This window comes from Cupressus sempervirens, chromosome 2 (genome assembly GCF_028749045.1).
Source record: "Cupressus sempervirens isolate cs-2001-9-10 chromosome 2, ASM2874904v1, whole genome shotgun sequence".
Taxonomy (NCBI): Eukaryota; Viridiplantae; Streptophyta; class Pinopsida; order Cupressales; family Cupressaceae; genus Cupressus; species Cupressus sempervirens.
In genome coordinates this window covers 448,707,860-448,719,664 of record NC_143119.1, presented here as the reverse complement: position 1 = coordinate 448,719,664, position 11,805 = coordinate 448,707,860, and the positions used below count along the sequence as shown (strand labels likewise).

The window sequence follows — 11,805 nt, the reverse complement described above, 5'->3', positions numbered from 1 at the left end:
ATACTACTCAAAGTAATTAAAGAACTTAGCCTTTTACCTATACCTTAATTAAAATCCTTAATCAATTCAAGGATCTAATCAAAATTTGAAGATATTCACGTAACTAAACAAAATGTCTAACTAGTAACTAATAACATCGTTTTAAACTAATAATTTAATGATCCTATTTCCTTCAACTAATAGTATAATGATTATCATATTGCTATTCATATTTGACTGTCAAGTTTTTGAGACAAACCTATTGACATATTTCCTGATAAGTGATTCACAAGAACCAATCTATTGTAAGAATGACTACTATTGCATCAAATTGATGTTCATAGAGGTGAAACACTATCTTGAAATATCATCATCTAATGCTACTCCAACTCAAACACACTTACCCATAAATTTTCCTTAAGATAAATCCCATTAACAAACTTAACTTGCTACCCACTTAAAAAATCTTATGAATAAACAATACAAATCAAATTTTGAACACTTCTTAAAAAGAAAAATCAAAATTATAATCCAATGCCAACTATATTTTAAAAAACATTTCACTTATGGCCACAACCATTGCATATATAAGAGGAGGAGGAAAATCAAAAATAAATTTAATCTTGAGTCACATTATCTCTATCTTGAAACACATTATGATCACATAACCCCTATCCAAGACATGAGATGAGGGGTGGCAGAAATGTTGATAAGGCTCCACGTGTCGTGTCCAAACGAACCTCTAAATGTATTTGTTGTTTTTTTCTTCTTTCTGGGATGGAGTGGTCGTAATCTCCAGGGCTTTCTCGAATAAAAAAAATCAATCCTCGTTTTAGAGGGTCGCCAGAGAATAATAAAATAATTGTAAAGGAAGGATAGGTAGAGTCGCCCAACACAAAGTACAACAAAATAAAACATTAGAAAATTGTTATCACTATATTTGGGGAGCTAAAAAACATAGGGCCGGGAAGGCGTGTGCGTAAGGCGCAACTGCTCCATCTAATGCTGTGGGTCCAATGGCACACTTTCCAAAACCGACTTCTCCTTAGCGAGAACGCCATAAACTTTCCCCTCCATAAAAATTCCGCTATTAGCAGAAATTTCTTTTTGTGTGAATAAACAGCTGTATATATATCGAATTCGTGGGGGAACTCTTGGTGATAAGACGCTGTATAGCCTTTCTCTTGAATCTCTTCAGAGTTTTCGAATTTCCGGCCTCTCCCCGGTTTCGACCATGGATCCCTACAAGGTGAGCACTTGTGTTGTGAAGAAATAGGTGTTTTCAATTCGGGCCTTATTATTTCCTAGGAGATTAAGTGATTTCTTTTAATATGGGTGCAGTACCGGCCATCGAGTGCATACAATGCCGCTTTCTGGACAACCAACACTGGTGCACCAGTTTGGAACAACAATGCTTCCCTCACAGTCGGATCCAGAGGTGCCGTTATGTTTATTTTTGGTATTTTGTGTTTTTCCTGTTGTTTTATTTGATGATTTGATTGTTTTACCTGTTGGGGATTAATTAGGGCCAATACTGTTGGAGGATTATCATCTGGTGGAAAAACTTGCCCAATTTGACCGGGAGCGCGTGCCAGAGAGAGTTGTGCATGCGAGAGGGGCGAGCGCGAAGGGCTTTTTTGAGGTGACACATGATGTATCTCACCTTACATGTGCTGATTTTCTGAGGGCCCCCGGTGTGCAAACCCCACTCATTCTTCGTTTCTCCACTGTCATCCATGAGCGTGGTAGCCCTGAAACCCTCCGAGATCCCCGTGGGTTTGCTGTCAAGTTTTACACCCGCGAGGTACGATTGCAATTTGCTAATTTTCCCTCTTTTAATCTCTCGCTATGCTGTTTGGTATTATTCTCATGCTCTTTGCTTTGATTTGCAGGGTAATTTTGACATGGTTGGGAACAACTTCCCTGTTTTCTTTGTTCGAGATGGGATGAAATTTCCAGACATGGTTCATGCCCTGAAGCCTAATCCGAAAAGTCATATTCAAGAGGACTGGAGGATTCTGGATTTCTTTTCTCATCATCCAGAGAGTCTGCATATGTTCACCTTCCTGTTTGATGATGTGGGTATTCCGTTGAACTACAGGCATATGGATGGATCTGGTGTCCACACTTTTACCCTCATCAACAAGGCTGGGAAGCGGACTTATGTGAAATTTCATTGGAGGCCAACCTGTGGAGTCAAGTGTTTGCTGGATGAGGAAGCTGTTATTGTGGGTGGAACAAATCACAGTCACGCAACCAAGGATCTCTATGACTCCATCGCTTCAGGCAACTATCCCGAATGGAAGCTTTTCATCCAGACAATGGATCCTCAAGATGAACACAAATTTGATTTTGATCCTCTGGATGTTACAAAAACTTGGCCCGAGGATGTATTTCCTCTCCAGCCTGTTGGTCGCATGGTGCTGAACAAGAACATAGACAACTTTTTTGCTGAAAACGAACAGCTTGCGTTCTGCCCTGCCGTGGTCGTTCCCGGTGTTTATTACACTGATGATAAGCTGCTTCAGACCAGGATATTCTCCTATCCTGATACACAGAGGCATCGTCTAGGCCCCAACTATTTGATGCTCCCAGCTAATGCTCCCAAGTGTGCACATCACAATAATCACCACGAGGGATTCATGAACTTCATGCATAGAGATGAGGAGGTGTGTGCTTATGTATTATTAGGGATTGAATGGCTATAGAAAGACTTGTGTTTTACACTGTAGGTCATGGGAATATTTTGATTTGAAAAAGAATAAGTCGTGTAATGATTTATTTTTCACAGAGTTGCTCCTTGTAACTGCAGGTAAACTACTTCCCCTCTAGGTTTGACCCAGCGCGGCATGCTGAAAGATATCCCATTCCTGCTCATTCATATTCTGGAATCAGGGAGAAGGTTAGTTGATCATATTTTGTCATACTCATTTTACTATATCTTTTCTTCTTTTTCAGCCTTTAATTTCTTCAGTCCAGGAGAATGTCGATATCAAGTGATACCATTTTTAATGTCTTCTCTGTTCTGTATTAGAGTTGCCTTTCTAATTGTTTGGTAAGTTCTATTGGAATACATTTTCTATTTCCTGTTTGGTTTGTCAATTGCAATAGGGATCAGGAATACATATTTCCATTTTGCCCCTAAAATAAGCTTGTACCAATTCCAAAAAACAGCTGTTATTGGAATAGCCTTTCCTACTCCCACTATGCATTCCTATTCTCCATTCTTATACCTGCAACCAAATGGATCCTAACTTCAGGTTAGGATGCCACTTGTCATTTAATTTTGGTTAAAGGACTGACTCTCAAAGAATAAAAATAAATAAATATTGGTATTGCCCTTGCATTTGCTAGCAATAACATTATCTATGTAGGCCTTCTTCCCCCTTCAAAAGACGAATGCACTCTTTGTTGAAGGCTATAGTCTTCATTGGCAATTCCGCTCTTTGGCAATTGGTTGCATTGTATTAAAATTTTGAACTTTTTCTTATTTAAGTTTACATTATCGGCATAAGCGGGGTATGCGTTTCAGGGAGGTACGTTTAAAGACAACGATTTAAAGGCACCATGCCTAACCACCAACTTCTTCAATCGCTGAGATTTAAACTAGCCTCTCTTTGGATGTGGGGTTGAGGGGCAGTGTTCCTTAACGGGCTAAGGGGTTGGGTGCAATATCCGAGCACACTTTTTTGTGGTGATACAAGGTTTGGTGAGAGGAAAAGAAGCACCCACAATCAAGCCCAAATTAAAATCTCGCGGGCAACTCTCCCTACCGTTTTCTCTACCTTGAAATTTTTGTGCCTTTATAAAGTGACTATAAACATGCTTGGGCTGTCGGTGACAGATAGACTTATCTGGTTACTCAAATTTTCCTAATCGGTTTTTGAAGCTTTGCGTTTTATCTCAATTTATGAAAATATGGGGATGGAGATGTTAAGTACCCATGCCTGAAAGATTCTTGGGGGAGTCAGTGTGGATGCTTCTTTCTAAAGACTAGTGCACATGCACACACTTCCTTGATAATTGCATTCTTTTTGCTATTTGTTGCATTACCTCACTTTAAATCATGAACTGTTCAAGGGAAAAGAGTCAATGACAATTTTACACCTCATACATGCACAAAAGTGGTACATAATTTTCTAGGTTTAGGGGTAAAAATTTACATTTGATTGCCAAACTGTTGTTGCTTTGTATTGGTAAGCGCATGCTTTGCTATTTGGTGCAGTTCTCTTCAATTGGTACTCTCATGCCTTTTTGCTCTCTGTTGATATGCTTTCAATTGGTGAATTAAATTCCTTTTGTATTTTTTGCGTTTGCTTTCAATTTGTATTCTCAGATTTCATTTTTTATTTACTGTATTTGCCTTCAATTACTAGTTTCATTATCTGTTGCATTTACCTTTTTTGCAAAATGCTATTCTTTTTTGTTGATTGTTATGTTTGCTTTCCATTTGTAGCTATTAGTCTGCCATTTGGGTGAAAATAATCTCATACTTTTGCTGTATTTTGCATTTTCCTTGAGTTGTCTTTCAATGAGTGGAGTTGAAGAGTGCCTTGAAGATAACCAATATTAACTTTGCTGGCAATAATTGTTATAAAATGGTGCAGTGCATGATAGAGAAGGAGAACAATTTCAAACAACCTGGAGAGCGATATCGTTCATTTGACCCTGAAAGGTAGCTAGCTGGGTTGATGCATTGCAAATAGTCGAGTTGGACCTTTTTATATAACTAGAGAAGAAACTAATGGTGATTTTGGATTGCAGGCAAGAGCGCTTTGTGAAACGTTGGGTGGGAGCATTATCTGACACAAGGGTCACCCATGAAATTCGCAGTATCTGGCTCTCTTACTGGTCACAGGTGATTTCCACAAAAAATATATCGTCTTATTTCTCTAGGAAAAGTATTTTTTGGGTGTGTAATGTTGTGCAAAGGCATGGTGTTTATTATTGGTTTCTTGAATGGGTGCAGTGTGACAAGTCACTCGGTCAGAAGATAGCAGTTGGGCTTAGCATGAAAGCTAATATGTGATTCTGCTTGCGGTGCTATACGCATTGTAGGTTGCAGCATCTGCATTAGGATGCCGCTGCTTAGTTAAAAGATGGACAAAAGAAAGTGGAAGAGGATGGAATCATGAAATTTTATTGTCTTGTTGTAGTACGAGTTTTGCATTAATAAGTTGTCAGCAACATATGCTAGCTACGTTGCGGGGATAGATACCCATATTTTACATTATTACATAGGATGGGTCTATTGTCTGTCTGTGACTATTGTAGTTGTTGGATAAAACTATACTGACAAATAATTCAATATAAAATAAGTGTTTTCAAGTCATAACAGTAAGATCTTATCAGGGATGTTTCATCAGTATGAAGTAAGCTAAAGCACTTCAAAGATCTTCCCTCTCTTGTGAGGCACTCACTGAAACAAGAACACGTAAGACAGAATTATAATGTTTCTACTGAAACCTTAACTTCACCATTTAAAAATCAAGGAGAAAGGCCTTTTCAAAATAATGTAAGCGTAAATCATTTTTTACGAGATCAAAATTATGCCTATTGCCAAAAGCACAAAACAAAATACGACATAAGGAGTGATAATGAATATTCAAATATTGGAGAGGAAACATTTGAAGGCACACATTTGAAGTCATGTCTATAAAAAAAATACGAAAGGAATAGTACTCACCATATTCATATTCATATTCATAATCTGCTGACACTGTATTACCGTGTCAAACTAAAGATGGCTGAAAGATCTCTGTCGGGGGTTGAATAACACACTAACAAAGGTTTGAAGGCATCTTTCGTCCTTGTAACGAGTAAGGATGAAAATTGTTCTTTCTGTCTATGATTAATATTTTGATTAGTTAATTCTAATCTAATAGATTATCTATACAAATTCTCAACTAAAAATTAATTAAAACTATTTTTGTATATATTAACATTGTTTCGAAGGGTTAACTTTAAAAAAATGATCTTAAACTTCTGACAATCATTACCTGTTAGCGTTAACTCGAGATTGAATACGTTCAGCAAAATCATACCATATGATAAATTTATATAATGCATATTGGCATATTATTAGTTACAAGATTATTGTTCAAACTCTTAATTTAATTTTAGAGGTTTTACTTAAAGATTTCTTGTATATTTGTTTTTTAAGCGATAGGAGGCAAATAGGGAAAGTGGTAATTATACAGACTAAATTTGTATGGTAAGCTACTGCTTATAGATAAAAAGATTGTATCTATTATAGAGAATTGGAGGCAAACAGGGAAGCAGGAGTTCTCTAGACTTTTTGTATGGTAAATTATTTTTTATTTACAAAAAGAATTATTAAGGAAGTTTGGATTCCATATACAGATCAAAATATAAAAGATGGTAGATTGTTTTGATTTTGACTAATTTGAATTCTGAAAGGCTGATTAGAAGCAAATACTACGCTATATGGAACCACACCAAATAGCTCATAAGAACATAACCGACGCATACCAATCAGAAACAAATGAACTTGAATTTAGGGAATTAAATTAGATATTGCCAAACTTAAATTTCCAATCTTATACTCTTCACTTTGGTAATAGATCGAGAGATTTAAGACCCTTCTTTCAACACACGTACAGATTTTGCAGGATTTATATCATCCAAGTACTTAAAATTTTTATACAACAAAAGCAAAAGAATGTTGAAGTGTTCAAACATCGAAGTGACTCCATAGTAGGTTGAAATATAGATTTGAACATAGGCACTGTAGATAGAGGAACTAGAGTTTGAAGGTGATTTGTTTTCACCAATAAAAGTTGATAAGAGTAGTAGGAGTGGGGGCATTTGCCAAAGCCACACCACATTCAACATTTTCATCTTTAAAAGAACCATCAATTAGAAAGTGGACGACATGAACCGTCAACAAAACTGTGGATCCATTCTCACTACTTCGATGTATTCAGATATTAAAAGAGTAGAGATAGGGTGGCCGAGGGTATGGTTTGCATTTGAACGGGAGATCTTTATATATTCAGAGAGGTTGGATCCAAGAACTATCTTTCACTCAGAACATCTTCTTAAAGAGGCTTGAAATCATAACAGAAGTAACCTTTCACACAAAGGGAGATCTTAATCTTATTTTTAGGAAATAAATAAAACTATTTATGAATCCATAGTCCAATTATTTGGATGAGAAAACAAAATATTTTATTCTTAAAACAAAATTCCAAAAAATCTTCTTAAACACATTCTATCCAGAGGGTGTAGATTTTTCTCGTAGAGGGCAGTATTCACATGGGAATTTGAAGCCGATCCGAACGCTACAGCTGAGGGACAAGTGAAAGCAGAGGCAACATGAATTAGAAAGCCAACTACGTAAGTGGGAGTTGGAGAGGGAATTTTCCACTTCTAACTTCAATTCGTACTTACATCCCACAGGGTTATGATTGACAAGTAACGACATAATCAATTTAGCAGTTTAGATTATATTGTGGTATCTTTCAATATTACACTTAATTTGATTCATGGGGAATTTTATTGATAGCGCTTTATGGATTTCAAGTCGTACAGTTCCTTGAGATTTCAGCATATTTTGTCGTGCTCAAAATTTTTAATGGGTTTGATAGGTTTTGATTTCATTTTCATTTCAAATGAACATAACATAGTTTCTTGCCAGGTTGATTTATGACCATTTCGATGTAATCAAAGTCCACCATAGCTTGACAAGCAACTATGTCATGGCCATTTGAAATGAAAATGAAGTTTCTGTTCAAAAGAGCTTTAACTGGCTCTATGACAAAGTGATGATTTCACAATTTATCAGAAGTTTCACGCTAAATTGAACAAATGATTCCTGTAAGCTGCCATATGTCTGAAACTTTACCATCCTCTGCACATCTGTAATCTAAATTGATATGCTTCCTGCATAGCTATCCCTTCATTTCCATTTAAATTCAACAACTATTAAAATAATCTATTAACAAATCCTTAAGAGTTCTACAAAAGAATAACCCTTAGAGTTCTACAAAAGAATAAAATAGCCTGCGATCTGTTTATAGTTGGGAACTTACCAATGAAAAAACACCTTGAGCTTTTTATACGGTCCCCTCTTGTCTGGCATCTTTTCCAGCAGCAAGTCTTTGATCTACAATGATCTACATCTCTGATAGAGATAATAATTGCTGGTTTCATCTTATTTGGTGGCCTAGCGAAACTCTCTTAGATCTCGCTACATATTTCTTTCCATTCATCTTGTTTGACTTGGCCTTCAGACAATATCAACTCTTCCTGTTCTTCTATTCCAAATATTGTGATCACCCACAATCTATAAACAAAATATACAAAATAAACGATGTCTTCAACTTCAAAGCATTCAACGTACCTTTTATGTTGGGTGGCGGTCTTCCTTCATCTGCAGCTCTTAGTCACATCTCTTCAAAAACAGCACCGATCCCGTGGTTTTCACAGGCTCTGAATCGTTTAGCCCATGATCTGCTGGCTCTGATACCAAGCTGATGAAAAGTCACCACACACAACAGAGGCATTTCTCTTATATTAAAATTATTTGGTCTGATACATAATTTCTGTCTTGGCCCTTCTCTTTTATCAATACTTGCATCTCTATACCACGAATTTGTTTCAAATCTTAAAAATCCAAGTAATCTTAAAATATTACTATGAATCATAATTATATCTCGAATCTCACAAGTCCATAATAAGACAGATTCATTACAACCAACTCTATCCATCAAAATCTGACTCATTCTTTCTTAAAAAACTTCAAAATTTAACGAAATACAATTTATTTACACCACCAACTCAGAATTGAGCTTCAAATATCAAGAACCTCTTTTTCAGATTTTCCCTTCGAAAGTTTACGACTTGGAAACTTGAATTGAGGCTGTTCACTGCCAGCGGTCCGTAGGATTTACCATCCAAAGATCCCATTTCAATACATCAATTATTGTATATAATAAAAAATATTAAATTTAAAATATTTATTAAGAGTTAAGGTTTTTATAATTGACGTTTGTGACTCTGCAACAGTGCGACTACCTAGGGCAACGTGGGGATGCCATCGTACTTGCAGAGTCGCCTTGTGATTTCCACTTGTACTCTGGGTGCCCTTCGCTGCTATTTGGTTTTTATGTGCTTTATTGTGAAATCAAATCGGTTCCTTCTTATTTTGGTATGATTTTGGGCTCATCATTTTCTCATGGTGTGCACTGGTTTTTTGTTGGGTTTTATGTCGTCGGAGTCGGGCTCCCTTAGCTCCCAGCCTGGTTTTGCTAGTGCAGGGTGAGTCTTTGCAAAATAATGATGGCTTCGTCGATCAGGAAATGGATATTGCTGAAGTCTCAAAGCTGGATGGGAATGTGGGTATTGTACACTTGATTTGTGTTCCACTCTAAACTCTTCTATCCAAACGATTCCATGAGTTCGAAATGCTTGAATGCCAGCTTAGAGTTCCCTATCCACAGAATGCAAGAGAGTGTATTTCAAGTTCAAGAGCTCTCGGATGAGCCTTAGAGATACTCTTCTTGCTAGTAAACTATGCAATGGGAGGTTCCAAAGACAAGATGCAAGAATGCAAATGTCCCAAGGAGTTCTTCAAGAATGCAATGCAAATGAAGATTAAGCTAGAATAAGATGCGCAGTGGAGCTATGCTAAAACATGTATGAGAGTGTTACAATACCATTATTAAGCTATGTGAGATTAAGCTACATGTAAAAATAAAAGCTAAGCTAAGCTAGAATGCCATGATGCCATGGATAAAAGAATGTAGACAAGAAATAGAAGTTCTCCACAAAGCTCCAAAGAAACCTGTTAGAAAACTTGCAGCATAACAATATTCAAAATGAGGATGGATTCAATTGAGAGGGAAAGCTCTCTCCTTTTTAAAGTTGTACGGATGGTAGAAATCAAAATGAAGATGGTGGATGATCAACGGTGGAATTCGAAAATAGGTGTGATCCATGTGCACACACAAGTCAACCAATAGAATATAAGTTGACTTGTCATATAAGACAAAAGTTTCACAAGCCTTTTCTTTTAATTGTAAAATAGAAAAAGGACTTTATGTGTGCACCTTAAGTGGGTTAGAAGAATGAGGTTTTTTATTTAATTAAAAGGGGACATGTTCTTTTAATCAAATAATGAACTTAGGATAGCATAGTCAAACTATAGGTTATAATCAAATAAATTGATTATTAGCAATTTGGTCTAGGTAAGTAATTAAATTAAATTAGCCAAAATGCTAAGAAGGGGGCTAATAGTCTAAATGACCATTTTTAGGTGATTACAGGTATCAGGTCTGAGGAAGATGGAAAGCCAAAAACCACTAGTGCTAAATCTATTGGAAAAATATTTTTAAAAAAAAAGGAGAAGAAAGAATTTTTAGCTTTTCTTTTATTGAATAATAGATGTCTTTTTATACAATAGCTTGAATCAACAACATTCCTAAATGATTGTTAATTAGATTGACAACAAACTACTTCATGATTGACAACACACACATAAACTTGACACTAATTGAAACTAATGGACACCTAACTGAACACATCTGCAATAAGAACTTGATTCAAACTAAAACTCTTTGACTCAATCCTAAACTAAACTTGTGTTGCTAGCAACTCAACAATGCTTGTCACATGTGTAACAATTATTATTGACTACTGTTAAAACATTAACTCCAACGCCTCTTACAAAGCAACGGTGGCTGACCAGTCATGACTTGAGTGTCTCTTTTGCCTGCATTTCATGAATTTTTCTTCACGAAGAAAGATAGTGGAAGACCTGTAGCCAATGGAGATAGACTGGATGGAGACACAATGGAGGAAGGAAGAGCTGCTAGAGGTGATAGAGTTGGTAAGTCTCCTCTCTATTAACCCAAAACTCTCTTCCTTTCTCCTAATGAGGACATGATCAAAGCTATTCGAAAGAACAGTCTTGGCTTAGAGATATTATTATTTTCTTTCTTTTGTGTTGATAAAGATTCTCTCCCTTGAAATTTTTTGATGTTTGGATAGCCAATAGTTGGGGAAGGAAACTAGGGATTCGAGTTAGCTTTTACAGGTTGATTCAAAAGGGACTTTTTTGTGGTGTTTGTTTCAAATCCCATGGTATGCGAGATAGGATTACTGGAATGTGGGTCATTATCTTTTTAGGTCTTTTCAATGGTCTGCTAAAGGGAATGTTGAGCAAGTTGTTGCATGTTCCTGACCCTTAGATTGAGATTAAAAACTTACAACCAAAATTTTGGCTAAGAGGTTGGAAACTACCATCAATTTGGAAGAGATTGAATGTGCCATGACCTCCTTAGCCAATGGTTAGTCTCCAAATTCTGATGGCATACCTTTTGAACTCTATAAACACAACTTGGATTGGATTTTTCTTGAACTATTGGAGTTGTATAAGGATGTGTTTAAGCAAGGCACTTTAGGAGCTGATATAAACTAGGGTATTATTAAACTTCTTCCTAAAGGAGCTGATAAAACCCAAGTGAGGAATTAGAGGCCTATTACTCTGTTAAACCTGTCTTATAAGATTATTGCCAAGGTTCTTGCTAAGAGAATAGGGGATATGCTTAATGAACTTATTTCTCCTAATCAAACTAGTTTCATTAAGAGGAGATTCATACTTGAGAACCTAATCACTAGTTGGAAGGCAATACATTTGGCTAAGTTCGAGGATCAAAATGTAGTAATGGTGTTGCTAGGTTTTGAGAAGGCATATGATAGAATCGAATGGCCATTTGTCTTGGGTATGCTTTAGGCTTTTGGATTCCCCTCTTACTTTCATAAATGGATCAATATCCTTCTTAAAGATTCTTTCTTTGTCGT

General features: G+C 36.4%; 1 protein-coding gene across 1 annotated transcript; it reads left to right on the top strand.

Annotated features, from left to right (window-relative positions):
• Window positions 1-1,136: 1,136 nt before the first annotated feature.
• On the top strand, window positions 1,137-5,314 carry LOC149572989 (catalase isozyme 2). Its single transcript, XM_089814133.1, has 8 exons — window positions 1,137-1,228; window positions 1,321-1,417; window positions 1,506-1,783; window positions 1,872-2,648; window positions 2,792-2,881; window positions 4,587-4,654; window positions 4,744-4,837; window positions 4,949-5,314. Exons 1-8 carry the CDS (start codon window positions 1,214-1,216, stop codon window positions 5,006-5,008), a joined length of 1,479 nt encoding a protein of 492 aa, XP_089670259.1. The 5' UTR covers window positions 1,137-1,213; the 3' UTR covers window positions 5,009-5,314.
• Window positions 5,315-11,805: the final 6,491 nt, after the last annotated feature.